This window comes from Notolepis coatsorum (assembly GCF_963971535.1).
Source record: "Notolepis coatsorum genome assembly, chromosome: 14".
Classification (NCBI taxonomy): Eukaryota; Metazoa; Chordata; class Actinopteri; order Aulopiformes; family Paralepididae; genus Notolepis; species Notolepis coatsorum.
Window position 1 is genome coordinate 28,306,140 of NC_140178.1, and position 23,771 is coordinate 28,329,910.

The window sequence follows — 23,771 nt, forward strand, 5'->3', positions numbered from 1 at the left end:
TATTATAATATATTACGTATTGTATTTTATTGTATTGTACGTATTTTGTCTTCCGACGAAACCTTGCATGATTAATCTCACCATGGGAGCATAATATACAGTGTGTGGATATCCTTCTTTGATGCAACTAAACTTTGTATCCAGCACCACCAGTGGAATGGTTGAGTGTGCGTACAGTACATTTCCTCTGACTGCATCATCTAAAATACTGAGTAAAAAAAAAAAAAAAAAAAACACAAATACGACCCAAGCTCAGTCCTACAGTCTACAGAGAAGGAGCTGTGAAACGCATGCCCGATTCTAGAGGAGTAGGGGGGGGGGGGGGCAGAGTCAGATGGCCCCCGTGCACATGGCGTGTCCCCAGATGAGGTCGGGACGGGGCGCCTGTGACACTGCAACCAGCGCCCCGACAAGAGTGCAACTCATCACTCTCGCACCCCTCCCCCGCTACATCAGTGTGTGCCGTTTGAACACCCAGGGTTGTGCGTCCTTCCTTACCTCAATCATGGCGTTGATCGCTTTGATGTGGTGCTGGAAGTCGGGGTGGAAAAGTTCCTCCAGCAGCCACTTGGCAACACAGGGAGCCATCTGCGTCTTCAGCTGCTCTATGTATTCGTCACGAGGAGCGGGGAAGTTCCACTTCAGTACCTGAAACACACAGAGTAGGAGCCTTGTGGACGAGTCAACTGTGAGCACATAAAGCTTTAATGTCCTACACACTTAAAATAGTGTGCATTGGACATTTTAGTAAATATCTTCCTGCCTTGGGAGATAAGGTTTTTAATGTTAAAAGAGGGTACTTGTTAAACACAGAATTGTGTTGCCGTGTCTTGCGTTTGGTTTGGAGTTAAAGTATAATCATTAAAGTCTTAAAATCCTGTACACGGCTGCAAGGAAGTGAAATCAACGCCTGGATTACGTCTCAGTGCAACGTATGGCTACACACCTTCAAGCTCTTCTCGTCTTTGATGCGCATCTCTTTCCTGTTGGGCACCAGGATGAAGAGGGGCCCCGTCTTGTCCTCCTCTTCCTTCCCCGGGGCCTTCTTCCCTGCAGCGACAGTCTGGTGAACGGAAGGAATGACCAGAGGGAGAAAGGGATGAAAACCAAAGCCAAGCAAAAAATAATAATAATAATCTTCAGTCGGTTGAGTCAGAGTTCGATATAGTCATCGTGAACAGTATAGAGACTCATCCTTCGCCGTGCGTGGAGAGATGAGAAGGTAGAAACCACACCCAGAGTGCGAGAAGACACCACAAGCCTCACCTCTACCACGTGACAACACAAACAAACTGGTTAACCAAAGTGAAAGAAAATTTAAGTGCACTGCCATCAGGTACCCGTCTGCGTGCGTTCGCCTCTCCTTTGGCTGTGGCTTTCCTAGAGCAGTCTTTCTTCTCCATAGTGGAAGAGTGGTTTGAAGAATCACTGTTGTTGTGGCTGCTGTTGGCGCTGCTGTTGAGCTCTTGAGACCTCCGCTGGCCACATGACAACATCACAACTCAGCCTTTAGTTTTTAGCCACGTAAGTTAACAAGTCACATTTCAACCAAGAGGATCCATGACACGCTGCACTACGGTTGGGCGATATGGCCTAAAATGTTGTATATCATGGTATATTTAGAAATGGACGGCAACTGTACATACGTTTGACAATAAAAAAAATAATGCTTTTAGGAGCAGTACAAGCTTTAACATTTTATTAATGTTAAAGATCAAAGTAAGAGCTCTAGAGTCCAGCAAATACTAAATTGTAGCCCATAGTCAGAACTCCACTGTTGTCGTTTGCTTTGGTCAGTATAATTATTATTGCAATTGCCTAGAGTCTGCCTGAACTACTTCTGAGGCAATCGCCGTTAATAAAAAAATATGTGTTCCTAGAGAAGAAAAATAGTGCCCGTTCTACGGCTTCTGAATATGAGCTATAATCTGGTGTTGGTGGATTTTAGAGGAGCATATTGTTACATGTTGTGCTGGTGGGTAGGGGGCAGTTAGATGGCATGTCCCCAGATGAGTCGGGACGGGGTGCCTGTGCACCTGCAACCATAGATATATACACTAGATGGCTCAAGGTGGAGTCTCCTGCGTAGTTCACAGGCGGCCATCTTGCTTGAGTAGACTACCGCTTTAACACTACCAGTGCCAATCACGGATTTACACGTTTCTGACGGCCGACGGCTGAGTGCCATCCACGTGTTAACACTAGGGATGCTCGATATTGGCTTTTTTACCGATACCGATATTCCGATATTGTCCAACTCTTAATTTCCGATACCGATATCAACCGATATCAACCAATACATGCAGGGTTTCCCCCCCCCCAAAAAACTGAATAATTTCAGGTAACTAATAATTTCACTGGATATATATATATAACAAATATTGTTATTGTTTTTTTTTTTTTTTTTTTAACCGATACCGATATTTTCCGATATCACATTTTACTGCCGATATCGGCCGATAATATTGGTCGGCCGATAATATTGGACATCCCTAGTTAACACATTTCTGGATAGTTTCCCCCCCCGATTTTAATACCCTATTCCAGGGGTGGCCAACCAGTCGGAGACTAAGAGCCACAAACATTGCTGTGGTACCACAAAGAGCCACACCATATACCAGCTTTTCTCAACCTTTTTTTTTCAGTCACGGCACCCTTCATGTTTAGGTCTCACCCTCTGGCCTCTGAAGTTGCTTATGTCTTTTTTTATTTGGGCCTCAGGGTTAAAAGTACCCTGTGAGACCCACGGTTGCAAAATGACAAAATCACTTGCCATTTAAAAAAAATAATGTTTATTTAAAAAATGTTAAGCACATGTATAGTCAATTGGTCCTGTTGTTCAGCCTCACAATGCTATTTGACAGTAAATGTGTTTATATGTCCCACCCTCTGGCCTCTGAAGTTGCTAATGTCTTTTTAATTTGGGCCTCACAGGGTTCACCTCTTAAGCCCGAGATATACAGTAAAAGTGTATATTTTCAGCATTACGTTTGTTTACCAATTATTTTAACTGTTAGTGAAATATAAGATTATAGAAATCTCAGGGTATTGAGTCGGAAACCGGCGCATATTGACAGGAGGAAGTGGCACATCCAAAAGAGAGTGTAGTCTTTTGAAGGAAGAGACTCAGGGCTTTCGAATTTTGAAAAACTACCCTACCCAGCTCACACCAGTCAATCGGACTTCTGGATTTACTTTTTTTGGGATCATCTCCCACAAACCTGAACGTTATTGCCATCAAACAGAACGCAGTTAGTTTCTCTACCTTTCTGTGAACATCTGGCAAAAAACGGTGTTGCAATACGATGAAAAATAGTGGAGAAATTTACATTATAAAGAAGATGGCAGAATTCAGTACTGTATCTACAAAACCTTCCGTTTTATCATCTTCCCTTTATTCATTTGCTTAGATTTTTCAGGTCTGGTCAATTTTAGCATGGTGTTATTCACAGTCAATGATAAAATTTTTTTAAATAGAATTGATATTCTCCTTTGGTTCATTACAATTTACTCAAGCCTAGTAACAGACACTATTTGACACCGATTCATATATGTCCCTAGATTCAGATACATGCAAATGGACGATTAATTTTTTTTAAATGTTTATTTTCTTTTTTTTTATGGATGGAAGAGCCAAGTCTAATGCTGCCGCCTGGTGGTATGTGGCCGGTATTGCACATCCGTTGAGTCTTTGGCTGTGCGTCGATGATATAGGTCAGACAAGTGTAGCGGTTCTAATGCTCGGATTGAGAAGAAACAATTACTCCCGTGGTGGATTCTGTGTTCTCCACTTGCAACCTGAAAGTAGGCACTTCCGGTTGCCAATGGTACTTCCTGTCCCATCCAAATACATTGGTTTTAGCTACTTTTCTCCCCTTATTTAAACAACTTTGTCGTCACAGAGAGGCAATGAAACATTTGTATTAATGTATTTAATAAGCAAACGTTTGTCAGCAGGGTTTTTGGGCTGTATTTCATGTAAAAACGTTTACAGTTAGTTTCCTTGCTCAGCCAGCATTAGCCTTCATTAGCTAACAGAAGCTAGTGGTTAAACAGGCCGGATTAGCTTTGAGCTAACTATCTTTCCCGACCCATGTATTCATTCCATTCTAAACATAACGTTAGTTTACAAAACATGACCCGTCTATATAACGTTGAGGAACAAATTATAAGTGTGTGGGTGTGTGTTTTGGTGAACATTGGACTGCAAACAGAAAATGCATCACAGTTAGACAGTAGCTACTGTTAGCTGCCCTTCCGGATTAGCTTTGAGCTAACTATCTTTCCCGACCCATGTATTCATTCCATTCTAAACATAACGTTAGTTTACAAAACATGACCCGTCTATAACGTTGAGGAACAAATTATATAGACGGGTAATGTTTTGAACAACTAACGTTACGTTTAGAATGGAATGCTAACTGTGATGCATTTTCTGTTTGCAGTCCAATGTTCACCAAAACACACCCACACACTTATAATTTGTTCCTCAACGTTATATAGACAGGTCATGTTTAGCTAATGAAGGCTAATGCTGGCTGAGCAAGGAAATTAACAGTAAACGTTTTTACATGAAATACAGCCCAAAAACCCTGCTGACAAACGTTTGCTTGTAATAATACAAACGTTTCATTGCCTCTCTGTGACGACAAAGTTGTTTAAATAAGGGGAGAAAAGTAGCTAAAACCAATGTATTTGGATGGGACAGGAAGTACCATCAACCGGAAGTCAGCCGGAAGTGCCTACTTTCAGGTTGTGCAAGTGGAGAGTTGCATTATGTTGGCGGAACGATAAGACATCAATACTTGGAATGGCGATCAGATAATTGGAATATTCTTTTCGGGGTACATCCTAGTCAAGGTAAGGGCTATATGGTATCAATCTTGCGTTGATCCAATAATGTTTTCATTGCGATCCGAGCATACGTCTGTAACGCTACTCTTAACGTATTCCGTTGGTGACGATCAAAGCTTCGAAACCCCCGCCCCCCCCCTACATTCATGATGGAACATATGATCATATGCATTTGATTTCTTTTAAGTAGCGTGTGTAGGGACAAAGCGCCAATGCATTTACTATAATACACGTTGCGACTTATAACCAGCCTCTCAGGAATTGGCCCGGATCATTCTGAAATAACTCTTATTCACCACGGTATAAAACGGGAACGTATGGATGGAAATTTTTTTTTTTTTTTAATCTTGACCGGAAGAAACCCAGTGTCAAATGACTATAGTATTGAATGCATGGCTATAATATAGAATTAGCTCTACAAACAAGGTGACCGATTACACTGGTTTAATGGGTGACATGAGCCTATACACTTCCCGGAAGGGGCGTGGCACCCAATGTGTTAATGTGATGATCTGCACAAACAAAAATACTGTCGGTTTGGTTTTTTACAAACGTTATTAACCTCTTTCACCCGTGCGGTCAGACCTGTCGCAAAAATAAAAAGCAGACTGTATTTACAGTAGATTTCATTCTGTTCTTCATGTACGCCTGGTGATACTAAATCCAAATTGAACTCGGCCATTGGAAAAGAGTAGATTTGGTCTGATCCATAGATGTGCACTTTGGCTATATAATAAGGTAATTTATAGGCCTCATATGCTATAATAATATTTCAAATTGCATGGCTCCAGAATGATGGCAGAAGTCAGTACTGCATCTACAAAACCTTCCGTTTGATCTCAAGAAGATGCTGAACGAGCTCAGTGGCAGTTCTTCATGTCTGGTCACTGTCAAAGATGCAAAGAAAAATCATATTCTCCTTTGTTTCATCACAATTTAAGCAAGCCTAGTAATAGACACAATACATTTCACTGAGGTCCATAGATACCAAGAACATGACCTTGCAGAAGTGGAGCAATCTACCATTTACATGTATTTTAGGCGGATTTTCAGAGAATAGGGCTCCGGGCTTAACACATTTGGTGCCAGAAACGCTTTCCAGCGTTATTGCCCACCATGCGTTGTCTGCCAAGATCGCTGTACAGCGTTTTGAGATTAATATTTCATTTTTTTGCCATGGCATTCATAATTCATCCAGCCAACTTCCGGACTCCAGTGGGACCCTAGATGTGACTGCAACGGCTCAATACCGCCGCCCTGGTGGATGGTTGGGAGAGTTCCTCACAAAAACCGGAAGTGCCATCGGTGCATCAAAGAAATTCCTCCGGCAGTCTCACTACGGGACTCCCGACTAGGGTTGGGCACCGAAAAATGGTTCTAATGGAACCGCTTCCGGAACCGGAAGTGACATATTTGCATTTCGATTCTTAATATTTTTTTTTTTTTTTGCATCAAGTCAATAGAAAATTTATGAAAACTCGAAATAAGCTGTGACCCGTTTTGACCTGCACCTCAAAGAATCGGAATAGAGAATCGTTTAGAACAGGAATCGATATGGAGAATCGGAATCGTTCAAATCCAAACGATTCCCAACCCTACTCCTGACAAGACACTATAGTACATATGGATCGCTTTCTAAACTTAATAATCGACATGATTTTGGAGTTTATTGCGCCATACAAACCGGAAATGGACCTAGGCGATCGGCGTCGAATAATTGGGATATTTCACCACCAGTCTCATCGGCCCGCGGTAAGGGGAATATAACGTTATTTTCAGACCGATTGTTTATTCATTTCACTGCAAACCATCTGATCAATACATCACCCATACTACATAAAGCCGTTACTGATGATCAAGGAATTATAAACGACCCCCCTCCACGCATGAAGCATAATGTATACCGATCATATACATTTGAATTTTTTAATATAGCGTGTATGGGAGAGAAACGACAATCGATAATCTATCATGCGATGGGCCTATAACTAGCGTTTTTGGAATTACAGCAGAAAAGATTAAAAACGCTTATATTCTCGAAGGTATTAACACAACAATGTATGAAAGAAAAAGTATAACGTTCCCACATCCTGAACGATAGATAATCGATGTTGAATGGGCGATGTTGAATGGGCCATAGTAATGTCAATATAGCAATACAATTAAAAAAGTTATAGCCCTGCAAAGAAGGTAAACATCTCCATAGGCTTTTAATGGTGGCAGAGAGGGGTATGAGATGGGCACAACCCCCGGCGGTCAATGTGTTAAGGTTATTAAGAGTATTATTATATCATAGTCCATCTGACGTTTTTAACAAACAAAACGGTTGAACATTTAGCAAGTTATGGTTATTTCAATAGTACATGCACCATAGACATGCATGTTACGAGTGGGCATGCTACACCCACGCAAGATGGCCGTGTGTCGGTCTCCGTTGGCCAGCAGCGCGGGTGAGTCATCTAAATCTAGTGCTATTAGGGATGTCCGATATTATCGGCAGATAGGCATTAAATGTGATATCGGATGTGATATCGGATTTTTCTTTTTATTTTTTTTTAATATTTCTATAACCTTTATTTACCCAGGCAAGCAAGTAAGAACAAATTGTGATTTTATTTATAAAATCAAAAGTATGCATAATGTTGTGTTAATTCCACAACAAGAGATATGTAATGTTAATTACCTGAAATTATTCCGTTTTTTGGGGGGGAAACTCTGCATATATCGGTATCGGTTGATATCGGTATCGGAAATTAAGAGTTGGACAATATCGGTATAGGTAAAAAAAGCCAATATCGAGCATCCCTAAGTGATATACATCCATGACTGCAACTCACTCACCCCTCCCCTGGTACATTAAAAAAGCAGCCACAAAGTCAGACCAGGGACTCTAACAATTAAAATATTCTGACTGATCCCTATAAGCAATAATTGTCTATAACTCACTTTTCCTTTGGGTGCTCCTCCTCCCGTCTTGGTGTTTTTGGCATCGTGTTTGCCCTCCGACGAGTCTGAAGCCGGGGGGGGCTCACATGGCGCTGCAGAGGACAGAGTCAACACTTAATCACAACGCTCACCCATGCTTGAAAATCAACAGGGACACGTTCCCCTCGTTTGGATGAAGACAGGAGGACCGTACCTGTGGTCACCTTGGCAGGGGGACCACGTGCAGCTGGTTTAGCAGGAGCAGCTGGTTTGGCTGGCATGAGCGACCGTGCCTTGTCAAGCAAGGCCACCACCTGGTCCTTAGAAGAAGGCTACAGTGGAGAAACATAAGTAAACAAAAGCATAGTCACATTTCCTAAACAAGCTGGAATACGTTGCAGAGAACCAGGCATACAAATTCCCACTGAAGAACAAGGGCTTAAAAAGGGCGATTGGAGGATCACAAAAAGAGGGCAGGGTTTAAGACGGACCAATTGACCTCATGGCACAAGCGCAGTCACTTAATCCAGTCCACGTGGCCTACCTTGAGTTTCCCTGCAGCCTTATTCATCTTATCAAACCCCAAGTGCGTCATGAAAACAGGCAGGGCATCCTGGGCCTTCTTCCTCACGTCTCCATTGCGGTCTTCCAGGCAGACATACAGAGGGGCCACACACAGCATCAGGTCAGAGGGCACAGATCGCATGGAGGTCAGGCACTCCGCCAGCCAGCCCAGCACCTAGGGGGAGGAGCCATCGAGAGCACAGATGAGCCCGTTGACATGGTGCAACAGCTGGTGCCTTATTATGCCTACCATTGCCATTAATTAAGTGACCTAGCACACACCACCCCTGCCCCTAATGGATGTCAAGAAGTTATACATAAACAATATTTGCAAAAGATTGCACATTTAACCAGTTCCTGCTATAGGCCGACTTGGAGCATAACATTGGTCAAATAAGCTGCTATCAATTTTGGCCAGTTGTTGAAACCATATGCTATAAATCAAACTATGTCAAACTGTAATCCTTTAAGTGGATGGAAGAGTTGTTGGATAGGAGGAGCAGTCAGAGGAAAGTCTTACTTCCGATAGTTTCCCTCTAAACACATCAAACTTCCAGACAGACTAATTATGTAATTAAAATGAGATGGGAATACATGTTAATATTCTATTTATGAGAATTCTCTTTATTTCAGGTCAGAGAAATGTACCATTTCCATACTAAAGAACATCCGTTTGTCTGTAACCCAGACCACCATAGGGCATCATCTCGCCATGACGACACCAGGATCAATCAATCAATAAATTCCATATTGGTCAAGAAGAACTAGTGGTGGTGGTGGTGGTCCCACCTCTTGTCTGAGGAAAGGGTTCTCCCTCTTGAGCTCCTCGGCGAGGTCCTCTCCCTCCAGCCACTCCTTCATACCAGTCTGCTCCACCCAGATGGTCAGGGTGGCCAGCGCTGTGGCACGAACAGTGTTCTAAGGTAAACGCACACAAACAACCATGAGGGGGACACGGCAGTGAGCAGCAGGGGTGGTCAGAATATTAGTTGATGAATTTTCACATAGTGTAAACACTGTTCGCCAATGAGCTCTCTTTGGTCGACAGGCCTTAGTATTCAAACTGCACCCATTTTCCAACTCTGTACCTTACTGTCTCCCAGAGCAGTGATAACTGGCACGCCAAGCGCTTTGACATGCTGTTTGAGGGCAGGGCCCATGGCCGTGGCCATCTGCTGAAGGATAGACAGGGTCTGCTGGACCTGAAACACACCAACAGGATGGTATCACACACACACACGCACACTAGTGCCACATCAAGCATCATGGCCAACGTTTGTGGCAGCAATGGACTTCCTACCCACCAGGATCTTGTTGGAGTCGCCAAGGCGTGCCTTGAGAGCGACGGGAAGATCTCCCACAGAGGGCTTGATGAGCTTAGCCTCCGAGATGACGGCAGCCACCTCATCTAGTCCTTCCTTCCGGATCTTCCAATTTTTATCCCCAATCTTAGCCAGCAACTCCCCTGTGATTTTATCACTGCAAGAAGAAATATGGACAAAGGTCAGCTGAAAACCATATAACCGTCTAAAATGTGCTATATATAATTCAGCCACTAGATTCTGCACTAGAGCACCAGCCACAAACAATGGTGTGCCTGTGTGATTTTTGTCCATAGCCTCTTGTTTGCGAAGACGCTCTCCGATTGGCTAGCCCGCGTACAGCGAAGAAGAAAATACCCTCTCCGATGGTTTAGCTCCGAAGGGTCTCTTCCGCCTTGTACATATATATTCTCTGCTTCGAAGTGGTTATGCTTTGGCCCTCTTTCGAAGTGGGTTATGATTATGATTTTATTACAGATCCCCATTAGCTGGTGCCATGGCAACCAGCTAGTCTTCCTGGGGTCCAAAAAAATAAAAAAATTATTGCAAAACAGAATAAGTTATGCTTAGAGTTATAGTTAGGGTTGGGCTAACCCTAACCCACTTCGAAAGAGGGCCAAAGTATAACCACTTCAAAGCAGAGAATATATGTACAAAGCGGACATTTATATCCCAGAGCCCTTCGGAGCTAAACCAATCAGAGGGTCTTCGCTGTACGCGGGCTAGCCAATCAGAGAGCGTCTTCGCAAACAGAGGCTACAGGAAAAAATCATGCGGGATGCCTAGATAATTACAATTATTGTACACTATTTTGAAGCTGCGTATCAAATTAAGTGCAGATCAATCCGTCTACTACCATTAGTTTATACTATAGTCGTCAGAAACATTAACATTTTTGGTTGAAAATGAAGTTGATGAGCAAGCAAGCCGCCATTTTCTTTTTGAAAACGGAGCAGCGAAATAGGGACCAGTCAACAACTAGCAGCATATTTATCCAATGAGGTGCATTCCACATGTGGAAATGGGAAGTAGGGTAGGGGATACATGCATACAACTCATTTGACACCCAAAGATAAATAAATCATAAAATCCATAATATTTTTTTGGGAGAAAGCAATACTTAATTCTGCACCTTTACACCTTTTATAAAATGATAAATAAAGAAGAAAGATCACTAACGCTCAGTCAGAGTAGAGCTGGAGACACTGACCTGATGTCTGTGCGGGGAAGCAGGTCCATAACCGCTGCTGGTCCCCCCTCTTCCTCCTGCTCCTCAGCCTCGTCGTCATCCTCCTGGCCCCCAGGCCCCTTAGTGGAGCCCCTGGTAGGAGCAGGAGGCTTCTGGCCCTGCATCTAAAACACAGCACATTCAGTCAGTGAACATATACGGTCATACTTCAAGGAGGCCCGACGGCACGGAACAATTTCAAAATGGTCGTTATTCCTGTGCTCTGGGACAGTTCAGTCAATATTTGTTAAGAATGCTTGAATTTGTGTCGTCACATGGATGTAAAGCCTGGTGCTGAGGCACCGACTATAGAAGGTTCCGATTTTTGGAACCCTAGCCCCATTAAAATGTCTTACCTACCAATACTGAACCTTCAGTACAATCAAAGCTGTTCCCCAATACTAGCTCCGGCTAGTTAGTTAGCCACAAAGCAATGCAAAGTAAATGGGTGAGGCTCACTGAAATTTACCCCACAGTGCACACAATGTAAATTTCGGTGAGCTTGTACAGACGGGAGCTTAAACAAACATTGTTTGGACCTCCAAGTAACGTCACACAGGACTTATAAAAAGGTAGCATTTGTTGTGTACAGTTACCTTCTGGAACTCTGCGTCTATCGCGGAGATAGCCTTCTCATCCTCAAAGAACATCCGCAGAGGAGCGCCCATATACAGATACATGACACCCATCAGGGAGATGGTTGCTGCTCGCACAGCCTGCAACACAAAACAGGGTTCCCAGACATTGCTAAATGAAACGCAAGTACTTTTCCAAGCAACATCTTTCATTTTAAAAGGGCATTTAAAAGGATACAATTCACTTTTAAATGCCGTTTTTATAGAAGAAAGATCGGATCCAATATGTATGGCTTAAAACCATTCCGACAATTAAGTTACTTTAAAAAAATTAAAATGTAATCTCTTGATTCAGACATTTCTTATCATGGATGAACAAACTCAATGCGAATGGTTGATTTGAATTTCACGGACTTTTTAAGCACCTCGTTAAAAAATAGGCTGTATTAAGGAATTCCAGGCCTTGGCTTTTTTGGTAAAAAGAAATCAAGCACTTTAAGAACCTTGTGCGAACTCTGACAAACGCACCAAGATGCCACCTAACATTTCTGCCGCAGGAAAAACTACCGTATGTGATATGTCGTTTGTAACAATAAAATTAGATAAAGCCCTGCGACTCCAAATAGGTACGCCTTCCTACCTACAGCATAGCTTTGAGCCAGGAAAGCTCAGACACGCGCTGTGCTGAATAAGAATTAACTAAGGCTGAAACACTCACAGGATTGTTGGCTCGCAAAGCAGTCTTGATATGGTCGAGAAAAGCCTTCACGTTTATTCTGGAAGGAGAAGGGAGGCGCTAGATTAAATACAACTGCAAACAAACAACATTGTTAATCGACCCAAATCTGAACCCCATCCCAATGTCACCAGCTTACCCTGCAAAACCAAACTCCTTCACAGCATTACCAAGCCAGCTCAGCGTTTCAGCTTGGTTCTTGGGATTCTTCTGGGCAAAGGCCAGAGACACCACCTGAGTAGATTTGTTGTAGAATCCGTTAACACATTCAGTGCCAAAAACAACTTAAGTAGTTTCTGAGTCGTTATTTTTATTCATTATCCATCCAGGGAGACCGTTGTTACCATAGGGAATGAGTCTGAGGTTGCCAAAGTGCAATACCGGCCGCATCGAGCTAGACGTCGGTATCGACCACCCTTTGACACCTTGTATCTTGGCCTGTGCGTCGATCTAATGTTTCCGGGTCGTTTTTGTTGTTGCTCAAGCTGAGCGGTTATAACGGTCGGAGTGAGAAGAATCAAATGTTCCCGATACATGATGTGTGGTGGATTATGTTGGCGACACGATGGACATCAATACTTGGGAATCGCAATCAGATAATTGGAATATTCTTTTTGAGGTACATCCTAGTCAAGGTAAGTGCTATATGATATCAATCTTGAGTTGATCCAAGCATGTCTTCACCTCGATCCGAGCGCGTGTGTGTAACGTTAGTCCACAACGTATGCCGTTGGTGGCGATCAAAGCATCAAAAAACGTCATGCATTCATGATTAAACATAATACCTATGATATAGATTTGAGAATAATAGCGGGTCCAGGCAACAAACTGCAACAGTTATAGTATACACTTATAAGGCCATTCCTCATCATTTCAGGAATTACCCCAGACCGATCTAAAAAACACTTATATTCACCACGGTATAACGCTTGAATGTATGCATGGTAAAATTCTCTTTTTTGCATCTTGACCGGAAGAAAGTCACTGTCAAATGACCATAGTATTGTATCCATAGCTAGAATATAGAATATAGTTATAGCTCTACAAACAAGGTGACGGACTCGTATCTTTTAAAGCGTGGCATTGAATAGATGGGGCGCGAAAACAGCACGGCACTCAAAGTGTTAAATCAAACTACCCCAAATTAAAAATAAAGAAGAGCGCAGTGCACTCATAGCCAGAAGGGCTTCTCAGATCCTTGCCTTTACTAAACAAATAAATCAGAACAGTTTTCCCTTTATTAGTTGAATAAATATGGAACAAATAAACTCGATCAATAAGTAGGCTGGATCAGTGCCGTTGACAAATGAAAGCCATCAGCTATAGTAGAATAAATACATCATTTAGAACAGAATAACGTGCCCATCTCTACTAGTTACCTGCTCAGCAGTCCAAGGTAAAGAGCAGGCCTCCCCGATGGCAGTCAGGGCTTCCTTGGCCTTCTCTCCACACTTGGCGTCTCCCACCTTGTCAACCAGAGCATCCAGCACCACAGAGGCAGACATCTTGGAGAAACGACCCCTCTGGGCTACTGCTGCCACCACCTGCAGCTTCAGCTGCATCACCTGAAACAATGAAGAATAGGACAAAACATTAAGCAAATACAACATATTGCTCCGTGTCTAATGGAATACAGGTAGCCTTATCCAATGGATAAGGGTTAGGCCTAACAAAATAAATTAGTTTGGTTCCTGTTGGTTGTTGTCAGTTAAGGCCATGGGTAGGTAGGGAATTTATTTTATTTTATCCCACGGCGACTATGGATAGGGAATTTCTTTATTTAATAAAAATGTTCACGACAACATGGATGCATGTACTCTGCCAGTGCCAGCATGTTTAATATCCATAATACTAAAGGTTAAAATACAAAGACACTGTACTACAAAGGTAGTAGTATTAAAAAGACTTTAACTAAACTTAGTTTAAAAAAAGATTTTTTGAAAACTCATAAAATAAATTTGGGTCGCACCTAAAATCGGCAGGGTCGGTCGGCAACCGGAACCAAACCATTTATTTTGCACGGCCTTATCATCCATTGGTAAATACTGTATTGTGGGCAAGGACCTGAAAGTTAGTCTCCTTCCAGCCTGGTTTCTTGGCCAGCATGCGGACCAGAGCCTGACAGGGCATCTCACTGCTCTCCATTGCCTCCACAGCCTGGACCAGACAAGAGGATCACAAAAACACTTTCATACACATGGGAGGCAAAGCAATAGCAAAGAGACGCTCTGCGAAGGGTAACGTGAGCAAAATATAAAGACTAGGGATGTGATTTTTTTTTTTTGCTAGTCGATGTGTCGGAGGCATCCATTACGAAAACATAAGACAGACACCGTTTGCAAAAATAAGTGCTGGTGGTGACCTTGAGGAACTCCTCCATGCTGGCCAGCCTGTCCTTCCAGTTGGCGCTGTGCAGCTGCTGAACGCAGGAGGCAGGAAGCACAGTAGCGGCTTTCTCTTCACACGCCTCCACCTGAGATCAGAGCAGCACACCTCAGTATGAAACATATCTCAAACCCACCGCTTGCATTAAAAAAAAATAAGTCATCAGGGTTTGATTTAGCCGGCGTTTCTCTTCAGCTCATCGTCACTCACGGAGAGTTCCGTCTCCACTGCCTCCTTGGCGTCTGCCGCTTTCTTGGTCTTCCCTGCTGCCGCCTTGCCTTTCTTGGCAACTCCTGGCTTGGGTTTCTTAGGTCCTCCTTCAGCCTAGACCATCACAGGAAAAAGGATTCTTAAAGAGGACTGAAACACAGCTAATGAAACACAAGCCTTCGCTGCCCTAGTGGTTCATATTTTCAGCCTGCTGCACACAGCCTGATGAACAATGATCTTGTTTTAAACTGTGGAATCTGTGGAATCTGGGTGTGCTTCGATAATGGTAACATTAGATTGATACTGTGGATCATAAGACCCTTTATCCCGCCTATAACAGTGTGTTGGCATCAGAGGTGCTGCTCTCTTATGCATCTTCAGTCGTACTTGACTGATTAGGAGTTTGTCCCTCTGGGTGAATTCTCCTCAAATGTGGCCCCTCTTACCCGTGGTGTCCCCCAAGGCTCCATCATAGGCCCTTTAGGTTCTATTTTACATAAGCATATCGTTTCTTTTCACTGTTATGCAAATCTAACTTCCTTTAAAAGTAAAGTGCAAGGATTTTCTTGAGCCTCTGCTAGCTGCTCTTGCAGACATTAAGACTTGGATGGACCTACATGTCCTCAATATTAACTCATCAGCGCCAGACCCGAGTATAGTCGGGTTTTCATCGTTATTTATTTTATTCGATATTTCCATTCATTACAGGCACACGGACATCTGGGTTAACATGGGGAATCATCCTGAGAATGCCAAAGTGCAGCACTGGACTTGCGATCAGATAATTGGAATATTCTTTTGTGGTACATCCTAGTGAAGGTAAGGCCTATATGGTATCAATCCTGCTGTGATCCAACCATGATTTCACTTAGATCACAATATATGTGTGTAACGTTACTCTACAACGTGTGCCGTTGGTAACGATCAAAGCATCAAAAAACTACCCCCACCCCCCCACCCTTTCATGCATTCATGATGAAACGTGCCGATATAGATGTGATTTCGAAATAGTAGCGTGTACAGGCGAGAAACGGCAACGTTTTTAGTTGCACGTATTGCTGCATAGCGTTTTCTGGGATTAGACAGGACTACTCTAAAACTATGGTCGTATTCATCACGGTATAAAATGGGAATGTATGGATGAATAAAGGTCCCCCGTTTTGCTATTCTGGCAATTTTACACAATTCCTGAGAGTATAATATTGAACACATCTGTAAGGTTTTCAAAAAAAATCTTTGTTTTGTATTTCTAATCAAGTACTCCCCGTTTTGGGCTGGGCTCCGCCCATACTCGCAAAGCGCTTTGAGTGACAGTCACCCACACAGCGTGATACATACAAGAGGGAGCGAGAGAGAGAGGAGAGATCGCTCCGTGAACGTGTGCGAGCGGCTCGACCGGCGATTGTGTGTAAAATGCAGGTTGGAGAGAGAGAGGGAGAGTCAGGGACGTGAGCGTGCGTATGCGCTGTGTGAGAGGCTGCGATTGTGTGTAAAATGCAGGTTGGAGAGATAGAGAGGGAGAGAGTCGGGGACAGAGAAACCGCTTCTGCATTATTCCCACTGCTCCGTTGTTGAGCGAATTGTTGATTCTGGGCGGTGACTACAACCAGGGGCTGAGCAGATCAGTGCCTTATTCACGTCAGCAAAACAGTCAAATCAGAATGGCTTAGTTCAGTGGGGGAGGATCTCGTGATATCTGAACTAGAGCAATCCGCCAAAATGAGAATCTGAGACAGACAGTTGATACAACCACCTAGGGGTGGACGGTATGGTCTAAAATTTATACCACAGTATAATTTGAAGCATAGACGTAACGGTATATATCACGGTATCATCGTTTTTGATAATTTTTTTTATTTTATTTTATATAAAATATATATAATTAGACTTGTACTTGAATTATCTGCGAGACATCGCCACCACGCAACAAGCTCCACTGTCTGTGTGTACTCTAGTAGCCTCCAGCTACGGCCAGGATTCTCCGGAGCTGCACCTGGACCTATACTCGAGTAGCCTCGAGCAGAGCTACGGCCAGGATTCTCCGGCGCTGCACCTGGACCCTATTGTATTGGTATAACGTTAGCAAGCCCTCAGCTCGAATACGCATCGAATCAGTGTTATAAGACATTGATATCAGGAGCTATCTATAGCTACTGCTAGCCGGATATATAACGTTAATACAACGCCTCAGTGAATTATTTAGTTCAATGGGACATTTCGTTTTGAACGGTGAACTAACAGATAACAGGTAGCACACACGTCTCTACTAGACTTTGTGGAGCGTTTGTTGATGTCAGGAGCTATCGGTAGCTGGCCGACTAGATACCGTTCGGTTAGACAATGCCTCATCATGTATTAAACTAAAAGTGAATAGTTGACTGGGTCATTTTGTAACGGTAGCTAAGCTAACGTTAGCTCAGGGAGACGCCGCCGTCCTCCCGACAGCTCCCGTGTCCCGTCCCACTAGACCCGTGTTTACATGCGTGCTGTAGGGACTGGCACGCCCACTGCACGAAGCCTCCTAAATAACTTTTTCCAGTTCGCACATATCTATTATCTATGACTAATTCTATCTATTTTTAGGGGCAAATGCGAGTGAAATAGTCGCGCTGTGGTTACATGACGTCATTGCTATTTTAGAGCTGCACTACCGGTTACACTGTATAGTTAAAATCCATACCGTAGAGCAAATTCATACCGTTTATACCGTCCACCCCTACAACCACCCATTGCTAGAAAACAATGCTAAACACTGGAAAAGGCCATTTATAAGACCGGGGACCTTTAACACATAGAATTGATAGTCAATGTCAAATGGGCCATAGTATTGTATCCATAGCTATAATATAGAATATAGTAATAGCCCTGCAAACAGCCACGTATTCCTATATTTTAGAGCGTCGGCCTTTAACAACACATCAGGCATATCGCTGTGGCGTCCATTGAGTTAATGACAGTAAGACATTGATTGAAAACTTTATTAACAGATTGCAGAATGGGTACAATACAGTACAGCTCAATACACACAATTGTTAACACTTTCAGTGCCCAGCAGGGGACGCACATTTAGTGCTTGAATGCCCACCATCCACTGCAATGTTAGCCATAATGAACAGATTAAGCGATATTAATGCTATGCGTCTAATCTGCCCGTCGCATTATCAATGACTCATTTCCAGTCAACATTGTCAAAGCGGATTGTTTTTTTATCGGTTCATTTCCGTTTTATAGCATTTTGAAAAGCCCTCGTTTTCACGGAAAAATAACATTCCATGAAAATCGCCCTGTACTGTAATATTCTAGAACGTTGTAATTTTTCGGCCTATTTATGAAGTTTTCAAATAAACGCTAGATCGATAGTATGTGTACGTGTGCACACTGGTGCCGCGCGCTGAAAATCCGATTATCTCCGTTCCCGATTGATCTTACAGTCAAACAGCCATATCACATTATAGGGGAAAAGCTTATATCTCCGTGAAAACGGGTCAGATTATCCTAAGACTGGTAAAATAGATTCCTTACACGAGATCAGATGGTATCCAAATGGATTATTCCAATTCCTGATCGCCATTCCAAAAATCTATCCTTTTATTGATCCCATGCGTATACTGTAAAACACATTACACGCTGTGCTGAGGGTCCAGAATGAATCTGATCGGCTCCGGTATGTGCGAGAAGTAAAATGTGGATTCCGGAGGTTTTTTTTTCTCATCGATTTTCATCGAGTCCAATCCAAAATGGTGCATTACCATCTGGGAGATGATAGGGGCGCTTTTTTCACATCAGAGCACCTGGCAGGGCAGGATTACCAACTGTAGACTCGGTTGATGAAATATGAATTCAGATCACTAATAAAAAAAAATCCGAGAATTCTCGTGATGGGCATTCAATGTGTTAAGGGGATGATAATATAATAATGATAATGCAGGACCTGTTGCAGAGGTCTTTATTCGGCATGGAACGACACTCAATGTTTTAGTGGTACACAGTGGTTCGTTTTTTTTTTTTTAGCACACACCGGAACACACACGCATGCATTGTCTCTTTAGGATCGCAGATGCGATTTGTCTCTGCGATTAACCCATCCCGTCGTCCTTCACCCCCCCCCCCCCCCAAGGGCAGCCGGGAGCAGACAGGAGTCAACGTGAGCCGCGCCAGGGGACCAATCCAAGTGCTCCTGTCAGTCTTCGTCAAGGACGCCACAGCGTTAGCGATCTGTTGTTGTGCATGTTTTTCCATTGGGTTTCTTATCGGGGGGGAAACTCTTGCGAGCACGGGGAGAACATGCAAACTCCACACAGAAAGGCCTGGGAGATATCCCACCTGGGTACCTGGCATCATGGAAACCTGGTCCCCAAGCGGGAATCGAACCCTGGACCTTCTTGCTGTGAGGAGACAGTGTTAACCACTACACCACCGTGCCGCTTGAGAAACACCACTACACCACTGATGCAGACCAGAGAAAGACGTTTGTCTTGTTTACATCAGGGCCCCCCATTTTCAATTCATCAGGACAGAGGTTAGTGTTTTGGCATCTGGACTGTATAGAAAAACAAGTCTGCTGGTGTTTTAGGGCCCCTCGATGCCAAAAAACGCTCTTTTATCAAAAGCCTTGGTGTCACTTTTGAGATTTAAATTTGACAGACTCCTTTGTTCAGTTGAGGCTTTTGACTAACGTAAAGCCCTACCTCTCTCCCAATGACCTGGAGAGGGTTATCCATGCCTTCATATCATCTAGGCTGGACTATTGTAATGCCTGGCTGTATGTGGGTCTAGACCAGCTCTCCCTGCGATGCCTGCAGCTGGTGCAGAACCCTGCTGCACGCCTCTTGACCGGCACAAAGAAGCGTGAACACATAAAACCAGTGCTGGCTTCCCAGCACTGGTTCCCCATTCGCTTCAGAGATTTTTTTTAATTTTATATTTCCAAGCACTATTTCATTTTCAAGGATGTCACTCGAAGGATACAATTCACTTTTAAATGCAGTTTTTTTAAGCATCTTCTTGGCCTGCTTGCCAGCTAGAGCATCACACGTGAAGAAATGAGCGTGTGAGACAACGACTAGTCAGATTTTTATTAAAAACAAAAAAAGCGATTTCTTGTTTGAGAACAATTTGATCATGGATGAACAAAACATTCAATGCGAATGGTCGATTTGAATGTCAAGGACTTAAAGTTCAAGTTTCTTTAATAGTTGTCATACAGAAGTACAGAATACTTTTATACAAAATGCTTCTTACTGTTACGCTCCAGAGACTGTGCAAGACAAGATAAGTATGAAATAAAATAACATAGTATAGCATGTAAATTAGAAGTAAAAAAAAAATGAGGTCACAGTGTTCAGTATAGACATATGTACAATGTTCGATGCAGAATAGACGTTACTGAGTTACCATATAATATACAATACTGTGCAGTGTACTAATACAATACTATATAGTGCAAGGCAGAAATGGGATGAGGTGCAATTTAGGTACAATTTACAGTGGGTGTACGAGTTGTAGTGCAAATCCTTTATCAATAAATATAAAGTGTGTTTGTGTGGTTTAAGTGAGTGTGTGCGTGTGTGTGTGCTGTGTGCATTTGATGGTTGTTGCATAGTGTTTATTGTTCGTTTAGCAGCCTGATGGCCTGGGGATAGAAGCTTCTTCTGAGTCTTTCTGTGCTCGCCTTAAGACTCCGGTATCGCTTGCCTGACCGCAGCAGTTCAAAGAGGCAGTTGTTCGGGTGGCTCGAGTCCTTAATAATTCTCTTAGCCTTCCCCCTGCACCGCTTGTTGTAAATGTTCTGGAGGGTGGGAAGCCCCCCTCCAATTGTGCGTTCGGCTGAACGTGTCACTCTTTGTAGTCTGCTTCGGTCTTGTGCAGTGCTATTCCCAAACCAGGAGGTGATGTTGCCAGTCAGGATGCTCTCTATTGTACATGAGTAGAAGTTCCTAAGGATCTTCTGACTGACTTGGAACTTCCTTAGGCGCCTGAGGAAGTAGTTGTGCCTTCTTCACAACACTCAATGTGTGTGGTCCATGTCAAGTCCTCGGATATGTGGGCTCCGAGGTACTTTAAACTGTTCACTCTCTCAACCGGTGCCCCGTCGATGCTGAGGGGGCTGTAGTCCTTGACCCCTGACCTCCTGAAGTCCACAATCATCTCTTTTGTTTTGCTGACGTTCAGGGAGAGGCAGTTCTCCTGACACCACTGTGACAGATTCTCTACCTCTTCCAGGTAGGCCCTCTCGTCGTTGGCAGAGATCAAGCCCACCACTACTGTGTCATCAGCCAATTTGATGATTGTGTTGTTGTTCCGCTGTGCCACGCAGTCATGCGTGTACAGGGAGTAGAGGAGGGGGCTCAGAACACAGCCCTGGGGGGCCCCTATGTTGAGCGTGATGGATGAGGAGGTGCAGTTGCCTGCTCTTACCACCTGGGGTCTGCCCGTCAGGAAGTCCAGGACCCACTGGCAGAGGTCATAGTTCAAGCCCAGGTCCCTGAGCTTGGCTATGAGTTTGGAGGAGACTATGGTATTGAATGCTGAGCTGTAGTCGATGAACAGCATTCTCACATAGTTCCCCTGCCTCTTGTCCAGGTGTGATGCTGCTGTGTGCAGCACATGGGCTATGGCGTCTGTTGGGGCGCCCATAAAAGTGGACCTGTTGGGGCGATATGCAAATTGCAGGGGGTCCAGGTTGATGGGGAGGGAGGAACAGATGTAGCCCTTCACTAGCTTCTCAAAGCACTTCATGGCTATGGAGGTGAGGGCTACAGGGCGGTAGTCGTTGAGGCAAGCGGGCGTAGATTTTTTGGGTACAGGGATGATGGTGGACTTCTTCAGACAGGTGGGGATGACAGCCTGTTCCAAGGACAGGTTGAAGATGTCAGTGAATACCGGGGCCAGTTGGTCGGCACAGACTTTTAGGACGCGGCCGGGGATGCCGTCCGGTCCTGCTGCCTTCCTGATATTAACTTTTTTAAAGATCCGTCTCACCTCATGCTCTGTTACCCTGAACACTGAGTCTCCCATCAGCAGACCCCCCCCCCCCCCATTGCTGTGGTTTGTAGGCTGGTGTTGTTATTCACAGCCTCAAACCTTGCATAGAAGGAATTGAGATAATTTGCTAAGGAGATGTCACTGTTCAGTTTGAGGGGGGTGCCTTTGTAATCTGTCATTGTTCTGAGGCCCTGCCACATGCCTCTAGAGTCAGCCTGTTCAAACTGAAGTTCAACTTTATCCCTGTAACGCCGTTTTGCCTCCATTACTGCTCTCCTGACGTTGTATCTTGCCGTCTTGTGTTCTTCCATGTTGCCTGTCACCAGCCCCGTGTTGTATGCTGATGTGCGCACTTTCAGAGCCTCACGGACGGATTTATCTACCCAGGGCTTTTGATTTGGGTAGATTCTAATTGTGGACTTAAGCACAGTGTAAAAGAAAATGGGCTGTATTCCAGGCCTTGACTTTTTTTTTTTTTCTTCAAGCACTTCAAGGACCTTGTGCAAACCCTGGATATTGTAAAATCAACTGGTGTGAGGCAAGAGGACAACCCAGTAAAATTCCAAATCTAAAACGTCAGGCCTTACCTTCTTCGGAGGCCCTGAAGGCTTGGCTGGGGCCTCAGGCGCCGCCTTGGGGGCAGGCTTCTCCTGTTCTGCTCCTCCTCTCTTCCCCCCGGCCAGCGCCATCTTGTCCGCACACTCTTTTATCTGGAGAACAAACAATTACTGAAGCAATCAAGCCATAAGAGGTATGGGACTGGGCCGACTGACCGTTCTAAAGAACTGAAGTCATCAAGAGAATTTACAGGAAAAATACTTTTAAAGCCTTGTTCGAAATAGGTACACTATTAAACATTTAAATATGCATATAAAAAAAGCATTTTTTTTTTTTTTTTTTTACTAGAAAGCACAAATCTCCGGCAGGCGGGACGGCCTAATAACAGATGTATGATGAACTTTTATCTAAAGCCATGAAAGAGTAGTGCTGCATATGACCCGTTCTACATTCTTTGTGGAGCATCTGATTAGAATGTTTTGGGGTTGTGTGGCATTATGAAAAGACAGGGGGGCTATGGGAATATAATAACGCAAATGAAAAGCAGCCATCTTCCTTGTGAAAAAAAAATAGGACCTCTTTTTCTGCATTAGGAGTAGCCTATAGACCAGGGGTCAGCAACCTTTTTGACATGGAGTGCCCGTTTGAAATATAGTTGTAACTAGGGCTGCAACGATTAGTCGACATAATCGACGACGTCGATTATAAAAAAATCGTCGACGAGAAATTGTTGCGTCGATTAGTCATTAAAAAAAAAAAAAAAAAAAAAAAAAAAAAAAACTTTATTTAATTTTTTTTTTTTTTTTTTTTGTGCACTACCTATCTTTGTGAGAGTGGCTTCTCAGGGTTCCAGATAGGGCTGGGCGATATAACGATAACGATAAATATCGCGATATATTTTAATAATCGATATCGAATATCAAAATTAAAAAAATCAAAAAATCGTTTTTTTTTTTTAATTAATTTTTTTTATTTATTTTTTTTACCTGCAACAGGGCAGTTTTAAAACCAGAGACAGTGGACAGACTTGTCTTTCTTGCCTGCAACTTAAAGTAATGGCTTTGCTTGTCCAAATGACAATACTGACCAAATTCAGATTTCTTTTTCTCTTGTCCATTTATTTAGTTTGCTTTCTAATTTAAAATACATTTTGAAACCGTCTGTACACAGTAGGCTATGTGTGCTAGCAGAACTAGACTCCAGTCACGAGTCACAGTGCACATGTGCGGTGGTTTGTCCACCAAAAAAGCGCCAAAAGATCGAAAATAAACTAGCAGAGCCAGAACTGTTCAACTCCTCTGGAGCCACAGCCAGCAGAGAAGCCGGTTTACTTTAGCTTTAGATCAGAGTAAGACACACACACATACACACTCCTCTCACTCACACACAGCGATCAGAGTAAGACACACACATTCACACTCCTCTCTCTC

At 43.5% G+C, this 23,771-nt stretch overlaps 1 protein-coding gene across 4 annotated transcripts in view; it reads right to left on the reverse strand.

Moving 5' to 3' along the window:
* Window positions 1-23,771, reverse strand: part of LOC311239952 (cytoskeleton-associated protein 5-like) — a 71,271-nt gene that overhangs the window by 19,480 nt on the left and 28,020 nt on the right. For 3 of the 4 annotated variants that reach the window (XM_084328399.1, XM_084328400.1, XM_084328398.1), the window contains exons 13-30: window positions 22,371-22,493; window positions 14,800-14,913; window positions 14,567-14,677; window positions 14,269-14,361; window positions 13,584-13,769; window positions 12,344-12,438; window positions 12,187-12,244; window positions 11,490-11,609; window positions 10,876-11,018; window positions 9,648-9,822; window positions 9,432-9,545; window positions 9,133-9,261; window positions 8,324-8,518; window positions 7,994-8,111; window positions 7,801-7,892; window positions 1,341-1,478; window positions 947-1,063; window positions 499-648 (exon numbers count right to left, since the gene is read on the reverse strand). In XM_084328399.1, the coding sequence (XP_084184525.1) occupies window positions 499-648; window positions 947-1,063; window positions 1,341-1,478; window positions 7,801-7,892; window positions 7,994-8,111; window positions 8,324-8,518; window positions 9,133-9,261; window positions 9,432-9,545; window positions 9,648-9,822; window positions 10,876-11,018; window positions 11,490-11,609; window positions 12,187-12,244; window positions 12,344-12,438; window positions 13,584-13,769; window positions 14,269-14,361; window positions 14,567-14,677; window positions 14,800-14,913; window positions 22,371-22,493 (2,271 nt within the window). The remainder of the gene's footprint in view (window positions 1-498; window positions 649-946; window positions 1,064-1,340; window positions 1,479-7,800; window positions 7,893-7,993; window positions 8,112-8,323; window positions 8,519-9,132; window positions 9,262-9,431; window positions 9,546-9,647; window positions 9,823-10,875; window positions 11,019-11,489; window positions 11,610-12,186; window positions 12,245-12,343; window positions 12,439-13,583; window positions 13,770-14,268; window positions 14,362-14,566; window positions 14,678-14,799; window positions 14,914-22,370; window positions 22,494-23,771) is intronic. The other variant, XM_084328401.1, reaches the window with a different exon arrangement.